This window comes from Cricetulus griseus (genome assembly GCF_003668045.3).
Source record: "Cricetulus griseus strain 17A/GY chromosome 1 unlocalized genomic scaffold, alternate assembly CriGri-PICRH-1.0 chr1_0, whole genome shotgun sequence".
In the NCBI taxonomy this organism is placed as follows: Eukaryota; Metazoa; Chordata; class Mammalia; order Rodentia; family Cricetidae; genus Cricetulus; species Cricetulus griseus.
In genome coordinates this window covers 20,486,311-20,513,644 of record NW_023276806.1, presented here as the reverse complement: position 1 = coordinate 20,513,644, position 27,334 = coordinate 20,486,311, and the positions used below count along the sequence as shown (strand labels likewise).

At 41.0% G+C, this 27,334-nt stretch overlaps 1 protein-coding gene across 5 annotated transcripts in view; it reads right to left on the bottom strand.

Moving 5' to 3' along the window:
* Rap1gds1 (Rap1 GTPase-GDP dissociation stimulator 1) overlaps positions 1-20,754 on the bottom strand; it is a 126,785-nt gene extending 106,031 nt beyond the window's left edge. For all 5 annotated transcript variants that reach the window (XM_027395826.2, XM_027395827.2, XM_027395829.2 and 2 more), the window contains exons 1-2: positions 20,549-20,754; positions 470-577 (exon numbers count right to left, since the gene is read on the bottom strand). In XM_027395826.2, coding sequence (XP_027251627.1) covers positions 470-577; positions 20,549-20,552 — 112 coding nt within the window. In that variant the 5' untranslated portion in view covers positions 20,553-20,754. The remainder of the gene's footprint in view (positions 1-469; positions 578-20,548) is intronic.
* Positions 20,755-27,334: the final 6,580 nt, after the last annotated feature.

The following is a 27,334-nucleotide window of genomic DNA, read 5'->3' as shown; positions in this document are numbered from 1 at the left end:
TCAGTGTAAAGACTAATGGTTACAGATAAAAATATGATCTTAAAATTCTTTTAAAAGCTAAGAGAGAAGCACTAAGAAAAACCCTGTTAAGTCTTTTAATCCCCCTTTGGTTTCTCCTGTCTCCACCTTACACATAAACTGTTTAATCTTTTGTCTTTTGTTTGGTTATAAAAGTACAAGTGTAGGTGTTGAGGGGGAAAACCCATAATGGTTCCTCTCTGGAGCTGGTATAAATGTCATCACCAATCAATTTCTCTGTTCTCTGACTATCAGTTGGGTTTTGAGTAGTTTTTGGTGAAGGGTGGGTAGGCGGATAGAACATTGTAAACAATTTCAGCATTCAAGAATAAGATTCAAAAGAATTCAGAATATGTGAATACACGTTATATGTCCTAACTATGTACTGATTTCTAAACAATGCCAATTTGATCCTTTTCAGTCTGGAATTTGAATAAACAATGAAACTTACTATTTTGAGCCAAGGCTTGAAGCAGACAATCCAAGCATCCTTCTAAACAGTCCTCTGTCCTGTCAGTAGCTGTGATCTTCAGTTTCTTTAAGGTGTCACTGAGATTATCTGTTCACAGAAAAGAAATCAGAAACTTCAATATTCTAGCCATCACATGGTGAAGGATATATACATACATACATACATACATACATACATATATATATATATATATATATATATATATATATATAATGTTCCCACTAGACCAGTGGTTCTCAACCCTCCTAATACTGCAACCCTTTTTAATACAGTTCCTCATGTTGTCGTGATCCCCAACCATAAAATAATTTCCATTGCTACTTCAGAAGTGTCATTTTGGTACTGTCATGAATCATAATGAAAATATCTGATATGTGACCCCTATGAAAGGGTTGCTCAACACCTCCCAAGGGGGTCATGAACCACAGATTGAGAACCATTGCACAAGGTAGAATTAGCCTCCATGTACATTCCAAATGGCCCTGGACTGTACAAGTAATAAGGTACCACAAATTTTAAAAATAACTGTCCGTTTAACTCAAATAGGAACTAGTAACTCCATTTATGATTAAGACATCATGAATATCACAAATTATCAACGACTCTTTTCCAATATTCTAATGCCTTACTGAAGAAACCAGACAGACTTAAGAAAAAGTAGTCATGAAAGCAGTTTTGCAAATTATATTTAGTTTCATATTTTGCTTCTATTCTCTTATTTTACATTTATTAACTGTGTGTGTGTGTGTGTGTGTGTGTGTGTGTGTGTGTGTGTGTGTGTGTGTGGTGTGTGTATGTATGTATGTACTTACAAGTATGCTCATGCCAGGCACCTTTGTGATTTGAGGGGTATATTTTCTCCTTCTACCCTACAGGTCTCTCAGGGAAGGAACTCAAGTTGTCAGGTTTGGTGCCAAGCACCGTTTTCCTGCTGAACAAAACCACAAGTGCTTCAATGTGTGGCTCAGCAGAAGATGGCAGAATCATTTATCGCCTATATTCAGTCTTTTATAATGTGTTGTTGTGACTGAGTAGATGTGGAAATGCAACCATGTCTTCTGCATACAGTTGAAAAGGTAGTAGTTTACACCCCTCTCAGATAACTGTGGATATGTTGTGATAATACAGCCAAGTGCTACTTCTTCAACAGTTAGCTGCCATGTGAAATCAGAATTAATACCCTTGATCATTTCCAACTATTACAAAAAATCTGTTGGTCTCTTGCACATTAAATCTTTCATTTCTGCATTAGTCACTAAAAAAGCATTAGTCACTGAATTGTTTATCTCCAAGTGCTGACATACCTCACTAAGCTACTTCAATTATTAAATTTATTATACCACCACCAATCTCATTTTTAAGAAAGCATATTAAATATTGGGAAACTATCAATGTAACAAATATGATTTAAGTTTCCCAAATTTTTAATCTGATCTTGAAAAACTCTAGTTTTATCACCAACAATAAATATAGCTAGGTTTTTTTCCTCCTTTAAGTGACAACCTATTTATCAGTGAGAAAGTAAACACATTAAAGACACAGTTTGTTCTTTCTAATTTAAAAACAGACAGGTTCTCCACAGAATAGCAAGTACTTCCAACAATCTGCAGCTGAACAAGTTTCCTCTTCACAACCATCACACCTCACAGCACAACAAATGTGTCTTTCACACAGTTCATTTCCTATTGTAGAACTTTTAAAATGTACCCTTAATGGTTGTTTTAAAAAATATCTTTCCAGCTTGGGGGGTGGAGGGGTTCACATGTCTTTAATCCCAACACTTGGGAGGCAGAGGAAGGTGGATCTCTGTGAGTTTGAGGCCAGCCTGGTCTACATGAGCTAGTTCCAGGACAGGCTCCAAAGCTACACAGAGAAACCCTGTCTCTAAAAATAAAAAACAACAAACAAAAATTCCTAGGACAGAAGAGATGGCACAGCAGTTAAGGGTACTAGCTAGCCTTGACCATGCTACGTAGAGCAGGCCTGCCTCTGTCTGCAAAGTGCTAAATTGTTCAGATGCATCTCCAGTATACTGTATTGGCACCTTGTTTGTTGTCAAGGGGGCGCACACTCAGCACTCATTATTGGGTAAATAAAGGAATAAATTTTTATTTCCAGCAGGCTATCCAGTTACTGACTCTTTGTCTCACACACTTACAAGTTATAGTGTGCCAGTAGTAAAGGAAAGACAAATGGTGCCTGTGAGTGCTTACTCACTCACGATAACTCCATGTTATCGAAAGCATTAATATAGCAGCGTACATTTTAAAATGAGTGCAACAAGGTCAATTTAAGAGTCTAGGGTTTGAGCTGTTTGGTTTTAAATTTAACTTTTAATTATATGTGCATACATGCACTCGTGCCTGGACTGGGGTGCCCTGGAGGCCAAACAAGGGTATCAGACCTCTTGGACCTCGAGTTACAGGTGGTATGAGCCATTAGATATGGGAACTAAACTCAGGTCCTCTGCAAGAACAGTAAGCACTCTTAAACACAGCATCATTCTCTCCAGCAACTTGTCCTGCTTTTTTGAGATAGGCCTTACTATATATCACAGGTTGGTATGGAACTCAATCCTCCTGCCTCAGCCACCGAACTGAAATACTGCTTATAGGTATGCATCAACACTTCCGGCCCAATGTATACACTAGAATATATAAAGTATTTAACTAAACTCCACACAGAACAATCCATTTGTTTAAGAACTCTAAATTAAGACCAGGTATGGTGTACACCTCTAATCCCAGCACACAGGAGGCTGAGGCAGATGGTTCTCTGTGAGTTCTAGGCAGCCTGGTCTACATAGAAAGACTCTGTCTCAAAATGAAAAAAAAAAGTAATTAGTTAAAAAACAAAAATGAAAAATTTAGTCTTTAAATAATTATTGCCCTACACTAATATGAAAACATTTTAGGGAAGGCTCATTAAATTCTTCATCCAGAGCAGTTCTCAGCCTATGGGTCATGACCCCCAGAGATCTGCATAGCAGATATCCTGCATATCAGACATTTACATTATGTTTAGTACAGTAGCAAAATTATAGTTACAAAGCAGAAATGAAAACAACTTTATAGTTGGGAGTCCCCACAATATAAAGGAACTGTATTAAAGCATCATGCATTAGGAAGGTTGAGAACCACTGATCCAGAGGCAGCAGAAGCTATGCTAGATTTCAACATTTTAAACAAATTAAGATCAATATTTAAAGATATCTTACTGTGAATCCACTTATAACAGTGTTAAAATGTTTCACGTCATGATTTTAGTAGTGAGTACATGAACACATTTATCAAAACCCACCTAATAGCAATTTAAAATCTATACATCAGAGTATATGTGAGTTATCTCTCAATTCTAAAAGCATATATTGGAAAATAAAATGATGAGGATAACAACTTCTTTCCTACTGGCCTCCAGCTTCCTAGTAGAACATTATCTGTCACAATGACACCTCTGGCCCTCTCTGCCTTACTTGGCAGCTACCTTCATCCCCTTCAGCGCCTGAACAGGGATAACTGATGAGATTAATATACTGAGAAGGGCCAGGAATGGTGCTGCACATTTATAGGCCCAGCTAACTAGAGGCTAAGACAATAAGGACATGTGAGGCCAGGCGGTCAAGACACCAGTCTCAGCAATACAGTGAAGAGTCCAGTCCAATAGCTAGTTAGCTACCTAGAGGAGTGGATATGTATGCTTCAGCCTCTTTTGTGGTCTTCTTTGTTTGTTTGTTTAGTTTTTCAAAACACGATTTCTCTGTGTAATAGCTTTGGCTGCCTTGGGAACTCACTCAGTAGACTGGGCTGGCACAGAACTCACAGAGATCTGCCTGCCTCTGCCTCCCAAGTGCTGGCACTAAAGGCGTGCGCCACCACTGCCCAGCTTATCCTTTCTGTGGTTTCAATCTTTTGGAAAAGGTAACAATTTTACTTCTCCAAACTTTTGGTTGGCCACCTGCACCAGTGACAAATTTAGGAAATATAAAATCCAGCAGTGCAGTTACTAGCAATTTCATGTGACAGCAGGAGTCAATAACTTTCATCAATTTTAAATTCTGCATGACTCCATGGCTTGTGTCTCTAGAAGTCTGAAATCTAAGTAGGAAACAGAGGGCAGTATTTTTAGACTCCTTCATATACACTATGATAAGAAATCTCAAGAGTGAAACCTTACCATACAAACTACGGCTCCTGTAAATCCCATTTCCATATTTTGTATTTACTGATAATTTAACACTATGAAATTGTGCAGTGAAAATTTCTCAACCTCCTACTGCTGATGAATATTAGAATTTGAAAGAAATGGATAATACCCTGCAGTTAAAAAAAAAGTATTCTTTTAAATTTTTTGTTTTTACAGAGATAGAAATCAAACCAAAGACCTTGTACATATTAGGTAAATGTTCCAACACTGATACCCCAGCCTGGAAAAGTATTAATAGCAAAATATTCCCCAAAATACCTCTTTCATATAAGACAATGAATGCATGACTTAGTTTGTATTATGAAAAGAAAACACATGACTAAATAAGTCAAAGTAAATAACCATAAGAGAAATTCCACTGCTTCAGAATGTCCATTCTGACAGTACAGACATTCACAGAGATGCACAGACTTCAGAACTGGGTAAGCTTTTGAGAAGCTTCCTTTAAAAAGCTATGTGATGGTTAAAAACAACAGGATCTGACTAGGAAACACTGGCTGGCCTGGGATTTCTTACATAGACCAGGCTGGCCTCAAACTCCTGAGTACTGAGATTAAAGGAGTGACCCATCATGCATGGGGCCTGTGATATGTTTATGGTTTTATTTAAAATTTTATTAAAAAAAAAAAGAATGCAGGCCCTAGATCAGAGCCTCAGTCTCTGATCAAGTGCCTTGATTATCTTTTCCTATTATGATGCTTTCAGTTTTAACTTTGGTCTCTTTTTCACTGTTTTGAGATTGTATTCTTATTTCATGTATATGAGTGTGTGTCTGAATGTTTGTCTGTACATGTGTAGGCAGTCCTCATGAAGGCCAGAAGAGGTCATCAGATTTTCTGGGACTGGAGTTATAGAAGTCTGTGAGCCACCATGTAGGTGCTGGGAATCAAACCCAGGCAGCTAGTGCTCTTAACTGCTAAGCCATTTCATCAGACCCTTCACTTAGGTCTTTAATTCAATGAAATCCATTTTTCATATGTTCTAAGATTGATGTTTATTCTTTTCATATATGTTGATAGTTTTAATATCTTATCCTTTCCTTAATTAAATAACCACTTGTCTGTTGCATGCAAAACTACTTCTGAAGTCTCCTGTTTCTAACGATCTTGATATAACTATACTGACTCTGTGCCATCTTGTGGTATCTGGCAAGTCACTGCTCATTTTTTTCAGCTTTCTCAGTCAGATTTTTAAACCCACTTCTCATTACAAGCATGCATTCCACAGTGAATGACTGAAGGACTGAATGAGCAAACACGAAAATGAATTAAAATCCCCTGGGGCCTATGATGAGAACACATGAACTCTATATTTTTGTTTTAGGAACACTCATCTGCTAGATATTAAGCCTGTCTTTCTACAGAACGAACTTTCCTGATTTTATCCAGATCTTGTTTTGGGTCTCTCAGTAAAACTGACTACTTTCATTCAGATCCTTAGACATATTCTAGCCATACTGTTCCCTTCTCTGCAGAGGCAGAAATCAAACTCTGGGCCTCCTGCATGGTAGGTGGGTGCTCTACAACACAGATATATCTCTAGTCCTTCCAACAAAATTTAAAACTGCAATCATTCATGAGAATTATGCTATGTTCCCATTTCTATGGGTAAACATGTCTAGAGTAAAAACAAGCTACTGTGCAAAATGATCCCATAAAAACGGATCCCATATTCAGCCACCTTGCAAATTCTATTATTAGTAAGTGGTTTGTTTTTAACTTTCCAAAAGTTAAGTTTCTATGCATACAATTACATCAGCAAATCATGCTTTTTTCTGATGTTTGTAACAAGTGAGAAAATAGTCCTAACAATCATTTCAATGATCTACTAAGTTAACTGTTGCTAGGTTAAGTTTCATACAGAAACTGTCCCCTTGTGCTCTGTCTTAGGGTTTCTATTGCTGTGATGAAACACCATGACCAAAATCGACGAGGGCAGAAAAGGGTTCACTCTGCTTTCAATTCCATATCCCTGCCCATCATCACGGAAGCCAGGACAGGAACTCAAAACAGGGCAGGAACCTGAAGCAGGAGCTGGTGCAGAGGCCACAGCAGAAGGCTGCTTACTGGCTTGCTCCAACTGCTTTCTTAGAGAAGCCAGGACACCTGCCCAGGGTGGCACCAGCCCTAACAGAATGGGCCCTCCCCCTTTAATCATTAATTAAGAAAATGCCCCACAAGCTTGCCTATAGCCTGATCTTTTGGAGGCATTTTCTCAATTGAGGCTCCCTCCTCTCTGATGACTCTAGCCTGTGTCAAGTTGACATAAAACCAGTCAGTTCATGTTCCTAATAGCAATGCAACCTTTCATGAGTCTGAAGATGGGAGAGGTAAGTAAACAAACAACAAAGCAGGAACTTAGTTCTTGGCAAGCCAAAAAAGTTAATTAAAAAAAAATCATTTCTAATTGCTATGGCTACTACAGGTACTTGTTTAAACACACACACACACACACACACACACACACACACTGAACTCAGAAGTATATTTAAAATGCAATGATTTATTATTACTTTCAGAGTTATTGCTGAGTCACAGAAAGACCTTGAATATTAGAGAAGGTAATATAAGTGAGCCATTTTCTTTAAATTAGTTCTATGACACTGTTCCACAGAAGCATGGCTTAACATGAATATAAATAAATATTAAATATGCCTCCTAAGTACACGTGTTTTCTAAACACAGTGTAGAAAAGATGTATCTTAACAAAAATTATGATGCAAAGTTCATATGTGCAGCATTTAGAGGACAATTTAGACAGCATTTAAGAAGTAGGAATGTTATAATGTTTGAAGAAAAATGAAATTAATAAGATATTTCATTTAATGAAAACTCTAGGTTAAACTTCATAAATTATATGCTTTTTATTTTTGGTTTATGTATAGCTCTAGCATATAGTATGCCTGAGTTTGCTCCCAGTATGGTCTACAAACAGCAATAACACCGAAACTCTGTGTCTACTCACCACTTAGCCACTCTTGATTGTCAACTTGACAGGATTTAAAATAATATGGACACAAGGATATGTCTAGTGCATTTCCAGTTATATTTCACTAAAGAGAGAAGACTCAAAATGAATTCGAGCAGCACTATTCTATGGGGTGGGGTCCCAAATGAAAGAGAGAAAAGCCAGCCAGACATAAGCCTGTGAGCTCCGGACCAGCCTGGTCTACACAGAGAGTTCCAGGCCAGCCAGAGCTATATAGAGAGACCTTGTCTCAAAAAAAAAAAAAAAAAAAAAAAACTAAGGTAACAGTGGGGGTGGTGGGATGGGAGTGACAAGCTGAGCATTTACTTCGTCGAACTCTGCTTTCTAACTGCAGATGTGATGGGACCAGCTGCCTTCAGCCCCTGCCACCATGAGTTTCCTGCAATGATGGGCTGTGCTCTCAAACTGTGGTCAAATTAAACCCTCCTTCCTTAAGGTGCTCCCTGTCAGGTGTCTGATGACAGTGATGAGAAAAGTGACTAATGAATCTGTTATTTGTCGACACAGTGCAGCTCTTCATCCTACAAACTAATTGTAATTCTCCACCACCCATCACTTACCTCTCCCACCGCAGACAGAGCTAAGACATCAAAGTAAGGCCACAAGAATTTAGCCAAGTTCAAAAAAGTGACTGAATTCCAAAACTTAAGTAACTTTCTAAGTTAGTAAATTGATTCAGAAAATTATTTTTGTAGAAATTCATACAGTTCCAATTTGGTGGGTTTTTTTTTTAATTTCCTTAGTTTTACACTTTAGTGTATATGAAACTCAATAGAATTTTTATACTCGGTAGAGTATATTCTTACTAGATGGGAAATTCGGACATTTTCACATTACTCTCCTGAGTGAAAATGTAACAGATCCTGACAACCTAACATTAATTTTTCCATTTCCCATACTTACATCTTGTTAAAAATTATGATTTAAATTGCTTTGACTAAGAAATATTTTTATTATGATAAAAGTAATGACTTCATATCACTGTGGGGTTGCTTCTTATGTTACTTCAAAAAGCTGGTGTAAAACTTTCCCAGTAATCTTCTTTCTTATAAAAAAACAACAAACAAACAAACAAACAAACAAAACATTTTGAGCAATGCCCACCTGCCTTGTCAGGCTGTGGCTGGGGGCTTTGAGTTCAATCTACTCTAAGTAAATGTTCAAACACTGAGTTACAACCCAGGCCTTATCCATTCTGAAATGGAATGAGGAGTCAGTTAGGAGAAATGCTACTGTCTTGCTACAGTCAAGTTTAAGTTGAGAGCCAAGAGAGTCAGCCAATCTCATGATTTCAATACTAAACCTTAATGTCTAAGAGCAGGGCACAGTTAAATTTTATTTCACATATGCCAAAAGAGTTCAAGAACTATTTCCTGTTTTACACAGTCAAAGATGGTTTTAGCATAGGATGTGTTAGAAATTACAAACTAATACATTATCATTTGTACTTAGTCACAGAGCAAGTCACAGTAAGATCCAGGCTTAATTCTTTAAGAACTGAATGAGAAAAAATATTTGGGGTAATGTATTCTCTCCACAGGCTCCTAAATGGAAAGATTTACTATAGTTCCATATCAAAGAGTGGCCAATACCCAAGATGTTATAAGATAAGGAAGAAAAATCAATGCAAGAAATTACCAAAGTTTGATAGCATGTTAAAAAAATTTTAAAAGCCAAGAACCACCCTGGAACAATATTAATATTGGTGAAATGTAACCTGCCATTATAGTGGGATAGGCGTGGCTACAGCTTCCCCTACATGCCATTACCAAATTGCTGTGAACTGCTGGAATCACCTCTACACAGTGGGGGAAGCTCTAGAAGACACCAAGTGGGAGGAATATAACACTTTCAAACTTCACTTCCACACAGTTAAGTTAGCCTTCACAACAAAGAGTGTGTAAACACAAAAAGAAAAGAACCACTTGAGACATATCCACCATGTTACAGTTCCTTACACCTATGACACCTATGGACCACCTAAGAATTCACAATACCAGCGCTCTTTCACAAGGATTCTTCCAGAATAATGTCTCTCCTATCCTGTGTTTTCCATCTAAGGCTCCATTTTCTCTTTTCCTTACCTCTCACATCCCACTCAGCTCCTCAAGTTAGTCCACAGGGTTAGACTTAATACTGAGGCTTCGAGCATCAACTCCTTCAGCATCAACACAAGTACCTGCTTATGATGCATTGTTGATTCTGGCACTTACGGTTCAAGTGTAAACGATAGCCTACCTCTAAGTTCTGCCCCAGATTCTAGGAAGTGCCTGACAGCAGAGGAAAACCACAGAGCAGATTCAGACAAACTCTTAAGTTTATAATGGAAACAGAAGACATGACTGATTAAAACACTAATACATAACATGCCCAAAACAAAAGAATAACGTCTGAACAAAAATTAAATCAGGCACCAACTAACTTATCTGCAGTTCATATGCAAGTTCACCTTACAGCCTGACCTGTAAACACCAAGCTAGAGGTAGGTAGGACAGAGGAGAGGGCTCAAGCTAGAGAGAGACAGGAGCATGGAAGCCTGAAGTTCAACAGGGAGGGAGGGGGCATTTTTCCAGTATCAAATGCCTGGAAGTTACGGCTTTTCACATAGTCCCTTCTTCCCCTGAACTCATGCACTTCTGCAGTAGAGTCCTCGACAGCTCAACTATCCCTCCGTTCAGAGAAGTTTCTGCACTGCCTCTGCACTCCTTTAAGTGTGCACGCTGGTGGCACTTAAATTATCCACACAAGAGCTTGGGCTCCTGTGGAATGCTTCTTTAGCTCCGGGTTCCAGCACCACCGTGCCCAGTTCCTCACTGTCTTCTGCAATTCTATGTGTGCTCACCCCCGCACTGTCAGCCTGCTTGTTTCTTCAGTTATTCTTATAGGTCAGGTGGCCATGGATCAGGTTTGGCCTGTGTAAATCCAGTGAACTTACTCAGAAGGCCAACAATTGGGACTGTAGCTTAGTGGTAGTATATACAAGTTCAGTATGTGCAGGGCTCTGGGTTTGACCTCATGACCAGAAACAAAGGCAGTGGTGTAGCATGCCTTTAATCCCAGCACTCTGGAGGCAGAAGCAGTTGGATCTCTGTGAATTGGAGCATGGTCTACAAGAGCTAGTTCCAGGACGGTCTCCAAAGCCACAGAGAAACCCTATCTCGAAAGAGAGAGAGAAAATAATGAAACTGCGTATTTCAATGAAAATCTGCTTTCTCCTCCCTTGGATACCCTTTCTTGGGTCTATCTTACCCTTGAGAGTTCCCTAGTCTATCACTGCTCAATAATTTAACAGTAAATAAATATTCTGTTTAATTTACTGTGTACTGAGCTAAAAAAGATAGCTCAGTTAGCCAAGTTTACCTCATAATGTGAGAACTTGGGATCAGTCCTCAAAATCGAGGTAGAAATGTTGGGCTGTTTTTACTTCTAATCCTAGAGCTAAGAGGCAGAGCCAGTAGGATTCAACCAAGTTGAATCCAGAAATTGAATAACTTGGCTGGAATATGTACCAATGCTGGGATGAATCAAAATTCTGGCCCTTCTTCTGTCTAGGCAGTCAGCACTTTTTACAGATAAATGAAACTCACTCTGTGCAGACCAGAACTGTGCAAAAACAAGGACTTTCTGTAGGCTGCTTAATGTAGACAGAAGTTCCTCAAGAGTGAAAATATCCAACTAAATTAATGAGTTGTACTAGGTAACAACTGTCTGCATGTCTGAATTTGTAATTAAAAACAAAATAGTGAGATATGTCAGGGTTCAGGTTCTGCTATAGTACCAAAAGGGATATCTAATAGGTGTATACTCAGCTTTCTAAACACACGTGTGTGACTCATAAAGGAAATCAATTCTAGGAAAAAAGTCTGGATCTTTACAAGTAATAAACACATGGACATGCTAGGGAACGTGCATTGGATGCTGAAATCTATCATTATTTCAATTCTTGGAGTCTCTGTTTTCTCTGAGTATTCAAGGTTATGGCCTTATCTGTGTCTATTGTCTGTTTCTGTACAGTATTCTTTACCTACAGTCAGAGCTTACGCCATTCCAAAAGTGGAAAATGACTATTTACACTACGTGTTTTGTCACTGTCTACTAACATCTACTATAGTAATTTGTCTTGTTGCCAATTTGACTGACAGCACTTGTACAAACCATGTGTAAGCCAGAAGCGGGTCTTAATGGACAGGCGTCAATTCTGGCAGCTTAACACCATAATCTTTCCAAACATGAATTTTTGCAGGTAAAAGAAAACTAATCAGCTCATATGAAATTTTATATTTATTCTGATTATATTTAAACCAAATCTATTTCCAGTTTTCTGAGAGTCAGTTGGCATTTACATTTCTATGGGGCATACATTATCAATTTTCTGCTTTGTTTATAATAATCAGCACCAACTACCTAATGAATCTTGAAACAAGAATATTTTTAAAGACTTACAGCAAATGGCTTTCTTCAACCTGACAAAGTTCTTTATTTTCAAAACATCTAGACAGTGTGCATTTCTCACAGCGTTCACAGCACCAGTGTGTGGAAGCACAAAGGATTCTGCTTTGATCACTTGTTCTATCAGAAAATCTCAGGACCAATGAAGAGAATTTATCAGTTACTTGAGATTATTTTAAATAATTTGTATGTCTTCTCTGTAATTTAAGAATAACAAAGTAACTCAACCATATTATCGTTTTGTAGTTCTCGTATAGGTGACAAATTTAAGTCTCATATGTTAGTAGAATCTTTGTAAGACATAATAAAATAATATTCCTTAGAAATATATGCTGGGCGTTGCTGGTGCACACCTTTAATCCCAGCACTCAGGAGGTAGAGGTAGGCGGATCTCTGTGAGTTCGAGGCCAGCCTGGTCTCCAGAGCGAGTGCCAGGATAGGCTCCAAAGCTACACAGAGAAACCCTGTCTTGAAAAACAAAAACAAAAACAAACAAACAAACAAAAATCTAATAGCCCTATTACACTCTGATGATCCTATTATTTTCCCTAGAAAATAAAGCTAATGCTCAAAGGCCAAAACTAAAGGAAGAATATGGCAGCCCTTGGTCTGGAATAGTGAGTTCTCATTAGATGCTTGAGCTTGGAGGTCCCTGTATTTCAATGTGCCATAGTGGTTGTTGCCATCTAGGCAAATGCAAACCTGGCCCCGCCCCTAGGGGACCTTGCACACATGTCAGGCAGTACTCTCTGGCTCTGTACATAAAGAATTCAAGTAACATGTCACCCTATATACTACAGATGTCACCTTTTTATTTTGTTTAGGATTTATTCTATGTGTATGAGGAACATGTATGTACCATGTGCATGCCTGACACTCATGGACGAGGTCACTGGCTCCCCTATAACTACAGTTATTGATGTGCTGGGAACAAACTGAGCCTTCTCCAAGAGCAGCATGTGCACTTAAACAGCCAGCCTTCTCTTCAACCTCTACACTGCAGTTTATGAAAAGGCTGAGAAGAAATCTTTCTTTCTCTGAGTTCTTATTTCATTCTGGTCAATCGAAAGGTCAGCTTAACTATGGATTATAACTACACACTACAGGTGGGTATGCTACTGACTAGTTGTATGATTTAATTTTCATAGCGTCTCAATTTTAAATTAATTTTCAAAATATGGTAAGTTCAACCATACCCCATTTTAATGCAATCAAATCCTTTGTAATTTAGAAGAAGCAGTAATAGAAATCCCACATACTATGAATTAATATACCTTCATGAGTCAACTTTGAATAAAGATTCAATTTTGCAGGTATAAAATGTTGGAAAGTTCATACATTTTATATTAACCCAATTCCTTAAATGAATCCATGATATCAGACTTTCGTGGCACACATGTGTGTCCGGTCTGAATGAAGGATTCTCCACTCAATACTAATCAGTTTTCTCATGGAGGAACACAGGTCCAATGAAGCCACATTTTTGGACAATTTAAGAAGTCAACATTTCATTTTGACCAGAATATCAAATCAAGAAGCTTATAGACAGACCTCAATTTATATTTTTTAACATTCCGCTGGTACAAAGCAATACATATTGGGAATAAATCGTTCTTTGAATTTTGACCTGTTCTCATACCAGTAAACATTAGTACAATACCTATTCTCACTACCAAGGATCTAAAACTACACAAGAGATACTTCATAGTTTACTTGATTACCATAGTAGTCTGTAGGTAAGTTAGACTTGAAGTATTAACTTATTGTATTTTCTACTTACAACAAGTTATCTTTCAGCAAACAAATATAATCACAGTGTAACCTGAGGATCATCTTACCTTCAAATATTATGCTTTTAAGAAATTTAGTGTTATGTGGATTATTTTGTCACTGAGTAGATAGTAAATCACGGTATTATACACTAACACTGTAGCTATACTGGAAAAAGAGTATCATCAATATCACCAGACTAAGCATTTATCACATTCCCAACTCACAGGATGGCAATCATCAAAGAGATGATGATAACAAAATATCTTGTCACAGCAGAATTTCTTCATGAGAATCAGGATACAAGCAAAGTTAAGTTTCCAAGTGGCACATTTCTTATTCAGCCAAGAAAAATTACTTACTCGTGGTGAGTTAATTATATTTGACTCCAACAGCCAAATCTCAAGCTTATTGAGGAATAAATAGCTTTTTAGGGTCTGGGGAGGTGCTTTATGGCAGCTTTTCCCCTAGACATAACAGGATTCCATCCTGGGTTTTGCCCCTGGTAGCTATGGTAACTAGAGCAGAACCATACAGTTCGAGCCAGGTCCATGGTACTGGTGATGGTACTAGAGCTATTGGGAATGCCTAGGGAGTGGAAGCCAGAGTCAGAGCCTCACCTGAGACTCACCACTCCACCCCAATTGCAAGCAATCTTGGGAGATGCTGAGAGTCTAGGGAATTAGAGGGTTAACTGAAAGCAGGACTCTGTGATGCCACTTCCATGTTGTAGCCACCATGATAGGGTGAACTTGGGGGAGAGAGGGGAGGAATCACGAATGCCCCTGTAAGTCCTCAACCTGCAAGTCCAACAAACTCACTGGTCTGACCAGGTTGGCCTTTGATCTATCCTAGATATCCTTCTGGGGTGATTAGATATTCTTTTGTGCCTCTCCAAGAAAAGTCAAGGCAACAGGAAGTTCAGCTGACAAAGTGCCTGATTTACAAAACTGAAGACTTGAGTGTGACCACCAGAATCCACTAAAAAAAAGCAGGGTGAGGTGGCAAGTTCTTGTTATACTATTAACAGGCAAAAGTGCAACTGAAAACTAAAACAAAAGATCTGGGGGAAATTCTTCCTAGCTCTTGGTAAATTTCCTCTTACCAGTTAGTTGCTGGTTTTGTTTGTTTTGTTTTCCAAGAAGTCAATCCCAAACTACTTAAAAATTTAGTTCAATAAAGCTTTTACATAGAACAAGGATATGAAAGAATATTTTCAAAGGTAAGAAGATGCTAACCCTGTATAACCTGAAGTGTTATAACTAGGCAGCAGGACTACACGAAGAACACAAAGAGCCTCGTTTATCCAACTTAGAGACTTTGTTTCAAAACATACACTCTTTGAAGCTTACTGCTCTTCACTAACAGGTTTCTAGGGAGAAAAGCATTTAATCCATCAGTGTATCATTTGACTGTCCCCCAAGGAGGGAACTTAATTTGCATGCACTGATTGATATAAGCACCTCGCTGTTGATTCAGTTCTGTCCCTAAGAAACTGAAAACTCTCAACTTGCCTTACCACAAGGCCTACTGAATTAGCATTTGTAGTTATATAGTTAATTAAAAAACAAAAATGCTCACTACATACAAATAGCAAGGAAAGAAAGACAGAAAAACAACCACCCCAAACCCATGTCTTTGAAAACTAGATTTCCCTGTAGATTTGATGTTTCTTAATGTATCTTATCTCCAAGTCTACGTAAAACTTCTATGAGAAATGTATGTTACAGTAAAGCAATCTGGACAACACTACTCAATCAGAAGTATCAACAATCTGTTTTGTGCAGTTCCTGTGTTGTCAACTGCTAAACAAGACCTCCACATTACACCAAACTTAACAGGTATATTTTCTCAAGCTCAAACTACAGTTGCAGCTTTTCACAAGCTCACCAGAAGCTCCCACTGAGTTTTCAATTGGAAGGAGTTAATCTGAATGCAAATTGGGAAATATCAAGACAACAGGGAAGAATTCTCAAAATGCCTCACATACAAGAAATATGTTCATAAAGAACATATGTAGAGAACAGAACCCCACGTTTAACACAAAACACATTCAAAACAAGAAAGAAGGAAGGAAAGGAAGGAAGGAAATGTATCTGGCAACACCTATGTAAAAAAACTTCAAAGACAAAAAGCATAAAATTGCTTTCGAGATATGCATTAATGGGTGAAAATCTACAATCAATTCTGATAGTACAATAAGTTAGAACCACAATTAAGAGTAATGAAAACCTTCAAACCAATTCAATCTTCTCATTCACATGACACAAACTATTCAGTCAATGTTACTGTGCTTTTATTCAACCAAAAGATTGCAGTTGTTTTCTTTCATCATATATTTCTTTCTTTTTTTTTCTGTTTAGTATTCTTCACTTTGCCTCCTGGCCGGAAAGTCTAAAATACTTACCATATGGCCCTTTACAGAAAAAGTCTGCCAGCCCTGCTATGTGGTGGTGCTATTCCCAATACAGCATCACCTGAGTGTCTTAACAACGCAAACCTACTGAATCAGAATCGTGAGCTGACAGTCATTTAACAAGCTCCACAGATGATTCTAAAATTTGAAACCTACTACGTTGAAACCAAAATTTTTAGAATGTTCTATCCTCTTGGATAAATTATTTCTTTTAAACAGTAAAATATGGAGGGTCACCCAATTATTTAACTGTTGAAAAGATTATATTTTAAGTTACATAAGGTGTAGCATGATAACGGACATCAACTGTTGGTAATTACTACCTCAATGGTATTCTGACGACTCCTGTACTGGCCATGAGCCATGTTTATTAATTTCTAGAAAATTTGAGTTATTAAAATCATTATTGAAAATTAATCACTAGACACTTAGATGAGACACATTAAAGTAGATATTTATACTATGCACACCATCATATTTTTTAACTATATTTTATTATTGTGTCCATGAAACTATTGCTTCCATATGGTGAGTATACGATACTATATATTGAACTCCAATGAATTTCAATTAATTTTTTATATACTGATGTCTAATAATATGGTTGATACAAAGTTGGAGAGAGAGTATGTGTGTGTGAGTGTGTATTTGTGTGTGTACCCAGAGGTATCTAAAGTTATTCTGGGAAATCAGGGTACGGGGATCACAAGAGGAACTCTGGAATTTGCAAATACTGCTAGTCATAGCTGGTAGCATAACTTAATCATTCCCATTATCACTGTCCTCCTTAGCCCTGACTTAATTCCAGGCATCCGTCAACCACCAATATGTATACATACATTCAGTGAAAGAATTCTGCTCCTCTGCAGTTTGAATACAGTCCCTATTTTCAGCCCTCTTTAGAAACAGCTTTGGAGGCCATTTATTTAGACAAAGCTAACAAACTGGTACAAACAGTTAAGTTTCTTTGTTAAGGAGAAGTTGCCATTTGAAAACCAGAGAAAACCACCATACATAGATAGGAATGAATGTAAGACATCTGAGATACTGGGTACATTTCAAACTTGAATTTCAAGTATCATAAAATTTTGTAGTCAAAACAGACTTTGTACTGCTCTAGTTTGAATGATTTTGCTCTCTCCAAAATTAACATTAAACCAAACTTTCAAATGACAGATACTACAAAAGAAAAAAAAAAGTTCTATTCTAATACATAGAGACATAAGAAAAGGGAACATCAAAGACGTGTGTGACATTCCATTATCACCAAGTAAGAGAGCAGCAACATTCTACTACATAAATACATTTAATGGATCCCTCACCAAGTCCAAACTCTTCGGCTTAGCATCTAACATCTACCACTATTTGCTAATTGCACTTCCATCACTCGTTTCTGCCATTTTTCTCTAACTAAGTGGGGCTTTTTAGTCATACCCTGGAAACTTCAAAACTCCCTATTTTCACTTATGTCAGCCCCCTCTTCCTACTCAACAGTCTCATTTCTACCTTTTAGAAGAGTAATTAACTAACTGTTGGTTCACCTAACAGTTCTCTAAAACCTCTGCATCCCCAAAACCTTTGTAATATAAGCAAAGATTCTTTGTGTCATTTGCAGAGTTCTTCATGTTAAAATAAAAATGATTTTATGTTACTGTTTGAGACAGGATAACTTTTCTTTTTAATCCAGCTAGGCAGCCCAGGCTGGCTTCAAACATGGCTTGACTCTCCTGCCTCAGCCTTTCCCCCAATGTGGTGGGATTATAGACACGTGCTATTACACCTGCTACTTAGACATTAATTACTATACAGTTATTTGTGGATCAGATAGGTCCTAAGATTGTGGAAACCTGAAGTATGGCTGTCTTACTCATCTTTCTCCCCCCACAGTACACTTCATTGGGTTGATTTTCAATTTTGGATTATAGTAACATATACACATAAACTAACAGCTGTCTGCAAGGCTAGGTAGAAAACTGCCTTTGTTTCTGATGGAGAAATGTCACTGCCATAAAAATATCCTTTAAGGGTTCCACTTGGGACTCAAACATGTCCAAGGCCCTGGCTCAATCCCCAGGACCACAAAAATGAAACAGACTATCTTTAAAATAGATATACCTTATTTATTTCTTTAAAAGACAGAGTAAAAAGTAATTTCCCTACCATTAACTAGTGTACCTTAGGAGTTGTTATAACTTCAATGGCTCAGATAAGGCCTTACAACTGGACTTTTCTGCTCCAGTGTCATCTATACCTCCGAGTCTACCAATCCATGTATTCAGGGCCTACATTTTCAAGTCGAAGAGCAAGAAGTAAATGACAGTATTGAGAATAATTTGATGAAATTTTACTCAGCACCTACTATGTGAAAAGTACTAGAAGAGATGCAAAAATTAAGACATAAAATTCATCTTCTTAAATTCAAGACTAAATGTACAAAAGATATAAATAACCCCATTAGAGACTATGTAAGTGCTAAGCAAGAAAGAAAGAAAGAAAGAAAGAAAGAAAGAAAGAAAGAAAACTCTAACAAGGTACCCCAAGTGCTAGGAGGAGGGGGCAGAAAAGTTTCTGAGAAGCTTCAAAATAAGATGTGTTTCTATTTGGCTTCTTCTCATATCTTTAATTTTAACCAAGCAACACCATTCAAGATTTGCAAGATTACTAAATAACTTAATCTGTTTAGGGCATTTTTATTCCCTAGTTTGCAATGGCCTTTGGATACTGATTGACTATTTTAAGTGCTTAGTTAAAATGAGTTTTAACTGAATCTCACCTTAAAAAAAAACACGTGACTTTCTTTTCTACACTAAACCTATACCTGTAATTCAAACCCTTTGAACAGTGAGATTGTAATCTGTAATCTGGATTAGTATTCATTACAAATGCTATTTCTAGAGAAAGGGACGTATACATGGGACGACCCTGTTTTTACAAAAATTTGTTTCAAGTATCAGTAGTATTCAATTAGAAGAAAACGAGTGAACATAAAATTCAGGGTCTTTTTTTTTTTTCGGTCATACCTCCTCCTCCTCTTCCAAACGTTTTCTTCCTACTGAAGCATCAAAGGTCTGACTCAAAGCTCCAGGCATTTGCTCTTCCGGGAAACTCTAACACATCATTTCTAGATTCAGGTACTTCCTTGAGCATTCAGAATTGCCAGGGCCTTGGCCCTAGCAAGCGTGGAGCACGGTACTGACAGGTGAAAGGACTCGTGGATAACTTGCACCGCAGTGGGGAGAGTCGAGTGGAGAGGGACGCCAAGGCAGCCGAGTTTAAACAGAGGAAATCGAGACAGACGAGAGTGGACGCAAACGGGGGACGCGTGCCGAGTTGTTACTACAAAGGAAACTTTCCGCTCTTAATGACGGGCCGTTTTGAATTCTACACAGGGGAGCGGGATCTGATGGCAACTTCAGGTTCAAACAGATACCGTTCTATCAAACATTTGCCTTCAAACACGCGATCTCCCGGGATGAACTAAAAGCAATGGAACTAGACTCAAGATTGTGCAGCTCTGGGCAGGGGGAGCGGGGAAAGGAATTAGCAGCAGCGTGCGAATTCCGTAAATGGGGTCCAATGGGTCGAGGTGTTAGCTTCCTGCCACCGCGGCCACCGCCGGAGCACCGGAGCCAGCCGTGCACACCCCGGGCGCCCAACACCAACCAATTCAACAGCTAGCGGCTCCCGCCGGCCTCGCGTGGCCCACGGCCGTCCCCTCCCTCTCCTCCCTCCCCGCCGCCGCCACCGCCGCCGCTGTCCCTCTCGCTGCAAGTCCCCTGCTCGCCCTGGCGAACAACTTGCCGGCTCGCCCCGCGCCGGCGCCGGCTGCGGCGAGGCTGGGGGAGAGGTCGCGCCCCCGGGGAGGAAGTTGCGCCGAGTGGCCGGGCTGGCGGTGGGACCGAGCGGGCGGCGGCGGCCTCGCAGCCCCGGGGACGCCCCGCGCGCCCGGCGCCCGGAGCCCGGCAGCCGGCGTGGAGGAGGGGAGGGGAGGCGCGGGGCCGGGCGAACCGGGCGAGCCGGCGGGCTCCGACCCCACCCCGCGCGCGACCCCGCCGGCCCGGGCTCCCCGGGGAGGGCCGCCGCCCGGCACCCCGAGGACCGGGGGAAGCCGGCAACTTTGCACGAGACAAAAAAAAAAAAAAAAAACCAAAAAATGCTCCGGCACCCTGCAGCAAGCAGCACGCTGAGGGGGGAAATGAAAATGTCAGGCGATGACGGCGGGGAGGACTTACCCATGGTCCTCCCACGGAGCGAGGACCGGCAGGGCGAGGCGAAGGGTTCGGGTTCGGGTTCGGGTTCGGGTGCGGGCGGGCGGCGTCCTCCCTCTACCTCCGCGTCTCCCGCAGCCAGGGAGGGACCCGCGGGGGGCGGCCCGGGGAGGAGCAGCGGCTGCAGCGGCTGCGGGGCGGCGCGGCCGCGGCGGGGACGAGCGGCGGGGGGCGGGGCGGGGGCGGGGCGGGGCTGGCGGCGCGCGGCTGGGAACCAGAGAGCGAGCCAGCGAGCGAGCGAGCGAGCGAGCGCCCTCCGGACGCGCGGCCGAGCGCCCCGCCCTCCCCGGCGAGCATGCTCAGTGGGGCCGGCTCTGCCTCCTGCCCACGGCCGGCGAGCCTGAGCGAGCCTGAGCTCGCTGGGGGGCGTGTGTCCGCCGAGCGGAGCCGGGCAGCCAGTTTGGCCGCTGTCCCCTGAAGGGCGGAGGTCAGGCTGAAGTCACCAGGCTGCGGGGGGGACACAGTCCGCCGCCCACTCCCCGGTCCCCCCCACCCCACCCCCGCCACGCCCCAGGGCAGAGTGCGAGCACCGAGCGGCGAGCGTGCAGGACGGGGCAGTGGACGCCCCAGGCGAGCACGTGCGGGGCGGAGGAGCGGGAGGATGCGGATGCCCGCGGGACCGTGTTCCCTCCCCCCCCCCCGAGGGAGCGCGTCAGGCCGCCCCGCAAGGAAAGCTAGCGGGAAAGTGGGTCAAGCGGGACGGCGGCCGCAAGGTCACGGCCTGCCCCCCGGGCGAGCGCGCGCCGAAAGCCCTTTAACGGGGCAGCCGTCGGGCCGGGCGAGCCCTCCGGGGTGTGTCCGCCGCTCTGGCGCTCAGCCGAGCCGGGAGGAAAGACGTGAAGTCAGAAAAATCACAAGTGCAGCTGCGGGCCGGGGTAGCCCGGTGGAGGATGAGCCGCCCGGGGACAGTGACCGAGGTGCTCCCATCGCGGGCACCCTCGCCACCAGGCCACCAGGCACGCGCGTGAGGCTCGGACCCCGGCTGGGCTCCCACTGCATGGAGAGGAGGCCTTGGGAGACCTGCGCTTGTCCCGACCCCCGTGTGGTTATTAGGACCTGGACTCTCTAGGATGAAGATAGCTGAACCCCGGTCTCTTTCCTCAAAAGGGGGTGTTTCTTCATCTGTGACTCCCCCAGACCAGTCTCTAATATTACATACAAAGCTCCAAAGAGCCTTTGGATATGTTAGGGCCTGGGATTTTATGTGATTTTCTGAAGAAAAAAAAAAAAAATTAAAGACAGGTGTGATCAATTTGCAGCCGCTCCAGCATCAAGTGATGTAGAAGTTAAGCACCCCTTTCTTGAAGAAAAACACCCTTATATTTGCCTCAAAATTCATCTTGCAAAAGCTCCCTAGGGCTGTTGTAATGATCACTTCACACGGGATTCGAACAAGGAAATTACTGAAATTCTGTAGGACAGAAGACAAATCAGGGCAGGGCTATATTCGTCTTTTGAGGGCGCGTCTTAACTTCCGGTAATTCTTTGCCTTGTGTAACTCCAGCTTTCACATATTCTCCCCGTGTGCTTACGAGTCCAACTTTATTTATAAGGACGCTGGTCATGTAGTATGGCCCTCAGTGTTTGCAATGACCTCATTTCTAAACAAGGTCACATTCTGATGTGGAGGGCCACAGTGAGGCCTTAAGCCCCCAAGTTCCCTGTGACAAACATACATGTCCCACATCCCACTGCTTTTTTTTTTTTTGTCTCCTTTTCAAACGCTTCCAAAAGACCACCCCAAACCTCTGTGTTGCTTCGCATCTTTGTCGTTTCTTCTTAATATTCGCAAATGTCTTCCAGATTCTCCATTTCAACTTGTTTTAATTTTTCTCTTACTTTCTTTGCTAATTATATATCACAGTAATTTCAGGGTATCTTCTAGCTTTCATTTGCATATATGAGTTGAAATTAGAAAAGCAGCTGTTTTTTGTCCTCCCACCTGGCATTGGTTTAGGCATGATTTTTGCTCCTCTGGCATCCACAAGCCATCCCTTTAACTTCCTTGCCAATTAAAATCACAGTTCAAGCATAGTGCTTATGTTGAACTCCCCCTGGCATGTAACTAACTATAGCAAGACTCTGAGGCACTACAACTAGAAGTGACTCCATTAAGAAATAAAGCCTAATGGTTTGGTTTGGTTTTGTTTTGATCTTGCTATGTAGTCCTGGCTTTGCCTACTCACTGTGTAGCCCAAGGGACCTCACAAACATCAGTTCTCCTGTGGCCTCTCAAGGGTTGGGATTAAAATTCATATATGTTTTTCCGTGCAACTCTTTCTTCTCCTTTTATAGGAATATAAGGATTCTTTTCATGTTTTTACTGTATGAGGCCTTCCATAGCCATCTCATCCAGACTCTCTGAACACCGAGTGTTATATCCTCACTTCCACACTTTATTTTCTCTTTAATATCATCACTAGACTGGCATGTATTTTGCCTTTTGGCTATTTCATTTAAACAGAAGTCCTGAAAGATAGTAATTTTTGCCTTTTATTTGCCATTATATCCCCAGTGTTGAGAACAGAGCTAACACAGCAAGTGTTTAGTGAAAGTTGCTATATGAATAAAAAGTCTGTATATCCCTCCTTCCCAGTGATTTTATCCTGAAAGAGAGCAAGGATGGTGCTAAGGGCCCTGGCTGCTCTTGTAGAGGACATGGTTTCCATTCCCAGGACCCTCAGGCTTCTCACAACCATCTGTAACTCCAGTTCCAGAGAATCTAATGCCCTCTTCTGGCCTCTGAAGGCACCGTGACCTTACGTGGTACATGGACATATGTTCCAGCAAAACACACACACACACACACACACACACACACAAAAAAAAAAAAAAAAAAAAACTGGTGTTGAGATTTTCCTCATAAGAATAAAAGACATTTTAAAATAAAATAAACTTGGCACCTCACAGTAAAAGTACTTGTTCAATAACTGTGCTATAATAACCATTCTGTAGTAGTCTTTTTTAAGCAGTGAACCCCCCACTGGGTTGAGTGTGATACTGTGTTCACTCTTTGTGTTCATAGAGGTTCCTGCTTTCAAACAAGGTGATGGCTAGAAAAATGGCCTTTCCTTATTTGCCATTGCATCCCCAGTGCTCAGAACACAGATAACACAGCAGATGTTAAGTGAAAGTCACTACATGAATACAAGTCATTCTGCTCTCTCTTTTTCCAGTTATGATCACAAACAACCAGGGAAATATTCCTTATATTAAGAGCTCCTCCCAGGAATCAGCTTACTTTCCCAGTGCTGCAAGTTAGGCAGTGGTCAAGTGAGTGAGTAGGCCCATTACAAAGTGAAGTAGAGGTCTACAGATTCCCTCCATGAAATATGTTCCTAAGCATCCTGTTCATTGGGATAACAAGTTCTTTTACAAATTGACATGATTCGATAAATGGTTTTTATTTGAGAAGAAAAGCATCAAGGAGGATCTCCCTGGGAAAGATAGAGTTTAACTAATGCCTGTTTGCAGATGATCAAAACCTTTCAGGAGAACATGCTGGGAGGGGCGGTGCAAAAAAGAAAGAGAAGAGGGGATGTCTTTACAAGAGTAACGGGGAGCTGATTGCCTTTTCGTGGCCATGATGCTCTATACCACTCGAAGGGATCTCAGTGAAATAGTTAACTGAACTTTACAATAATAAGATGATTTCACAGTGATGTTTTCTACCTAAACTCTTTCTTCTTAAAAGACCTCATTAGTGAAGTTAGGCTCACCTGGATAGAACCACTGAAATGTTTCAGCCTTATTTTTACCTCTGCTCATTGTCCCCTAATCCATTTAGTTAAGTATCAGCAATTTCCTAAATCCTCTGGGACCTAAATTTTCTCTTTCATACTCTGTCAACTCAAACTAATGACTATAGATTTCAAAAAAATATAGACCTACATTTATGTACACTTTGAGATAGGATGGGAGACTCAAAACTCTGTTAACCTGGTTAGTGAGTATCTCTAATAAGCTCTGTGCTGTGCTAATGTGTTCATTACTTTTCTCATTGCTGTCAAAAGGGGGCTGACAAAGGAAACTTGAGGGAGGTGAGGGAGGTCTTGGCTTAAGAAGATACAGCCTATACTGGTGTTGAAGCCATGTTGGCAGGAGCTGAGGCAGCTAGTTTTATGCCTGGCAATTAGGAAGCAGAGTGATGGATGCTCATGCTGAAGGCCTTTTTTTTTTTCAATCCAGCCCCCAGAGGTGTGGAATAGTGCGGCACAGAATTAGGGTGGCTCTACCCACCTCAGTTAACCTAATCTAGAAGCTCTCATGGGCAGGTCTAGAGGTTTGTTTCCATGGTGATTCTAAAACCCATCAAGCTAACAATGGAGACTCAGCATCATAGGCTAGATCTAACTGAAAGTATATGTTATGCAAAGCAAGGGTAAACCAGTCTGTTTTAACAGTCTCTTCCTGTTCAAAAAAAAAATGCTAAGTTTGTGAATGCAAAACAGACAGAAGAAGCCAGAGATGACTTCATAGGAAGGCATTTAAAGGAAGGGTAGAATTTTTCTTTGGGAAATTATGGGGGCAAAATAATTCCCTCCCAAGAGAAGGCTGCACCGAGACCCACAACACATCTATCATGTTGAGTTGACCATTAAAAGACTACCTGTTGAGAAATAAGATTTGAAATTCATCATGACAGACAAAAGGCAAAGGACTGAAGAAAACCAGACAGAAGAATTTAAACTTGATGGAGTTTGAAAGAAGGAACCACTGAACATTTCAGGGAAATGCAATAACATGGAAAAAACTAGTGAGGAAAAGGACAAGTAATGTCATTTAAGTTACACTGAGAATAGTGGTTCTATCTAGCAATTAGTACACAGGATGAACATAAAAGTCCTGCTCCGTGAATGTTCAGGAAACTAAAGACAATTAAAAATACAGTCTATGACTACTACAGCAGGGTAACATGGAAGAACTACTAATCGGTGGGACATTTAACTGTATCAGAGAAAGCCTGGAGGGGGACCATTAACCAAGCAAAAGGCTGCAGTGACAGGCCTGAACACAAGCATCTGAAAAACATACAGAAGTTCCTGTGACTTCAGGGAAGCACTCAGTTGTAAGAGAACGGAGTTCAAAGTGTGGCTAGAGTAGACAAGAGGGCACCCATCTTACAGGGCCTCGGCAGCTAAGGCAGTGGATATTAATCCTAAATGCATCAGGAGCCAGGAACCAGTGGGCGGGGCTTGGTTGTTCGTTAGGGTTCTTCAAGACAGGGTTTCTCTATGTAGTCCTGGCTGTCCTGGAACTCACGCTGTAGACCAGGCTGGCCTCAAATTCAGAGATCCATCCCATGTCTGCCTCCAGAGTGCTGGGATTAAAAGCATGAACCACCACTACCTAGCATACTAGAGAATTTTAAGTTTGAAAATGTTAAATATATAGTTACATCATTGCCAGAAGAAAATAGCTAAGAAGGAAATCCATACAGGAAGCTGGGAGATTGTAGGGAAACCCTTAAAATATTCCAGGTGAGACTCCCCCTAAGACGCAAGAATCTGTGAGGAAGGGGGCAGAAAGATTGCAATACATTGTACTAGCTCTCAAAGAATTAAAAGTATGTCTAAAAATAAGTCTTAAAAAGAGTGCGGTAATCTCCGGGGAGCCTCCGGAGGTGGACTGGCGTTTTCCCTGGTGTGTGTGTGGGGGGGGACTTTGAGAGCCCATCCCACGTGAAGGGATGCGCTCTGTCTCTGGACACATGGGGAGGGGCCTAGGCCCAACACAAGAAGATTTGGTGGACTTTGTGGAGCCCCTGTTGGGGGCCCTACCCTGACTGGGGAGTGGTGGGTGGATGGGGTGGGGGGTAGGTTGGAGGTAGGGGAGGAGGGATGAGGGTGAGGGGAGGGAGAGTGAGAGGGGACTTACATGTGAAACAAGCCTGTTCCCTAACTTGAATTAATAATAAAAAATAAATAAAAATAAAGAAGAGTGCTGTAAAAAGTGTAGCATTCCACTTACTAGGGAGTAACAAAGAAATTACAAATAAAATAAAGAAAATGCAATTGCCTGCTAGTTTAGAAGTTATGACGCAGCGTTCTTTGCAGCCACCACTTAAAAGCCACTATAGTTTATCAAGAGGTTTAGAATAGAACAAGCTTATGAAGGGTTGCACTACACATTACCAAGTAAGGCTTTATGAAAAATAAAATATGTGCATGCATGTAGGAAACAGCCCAGCTGTGAACAGAACAAAAAAGCAGGTTAAAGAATAGTGGACAATCTTGGAAAATATTAAGAATGATTTGGTGGCTTATCAGAGGTTGAATAACAGTCTTTTAAAATAAAATGTCGTCTTTTACATTTACGTGTTCATTTGTTGTGTACGAACATGTCTCTGTGGGTGTACACGTATGCGCATGCACGCTACAGAGTGTGTATGGAGGTCTGAGGACGACCTGGGGTCTCTCCCCCATGTGGATTCCTGGGGTGGAAGTCAAGCTGTGAGTCTTGGCGGCAAGTGTTTCTACCCTTTGAGTCATCTTGCCAGCCTTAAGTAATAGTCGTTTTAAATAGTAAAATACCATATCTAAGGTAGTCTCTCAAATTTACAAATAACAGAACATGCTCAGAAGCTCATTTAACTTAGTGCCTACGATAGAAAATGGAAGTAACGGTAAATAAAATACGACTCTATCTCAAATTAGCACTTTAATAAAATGTAGAAAGATACAGTGAGGAAGACTGCCTTAAACCTCATGTGACCTTAACTAAATAAAGGATACCATCATAGACTAGCCG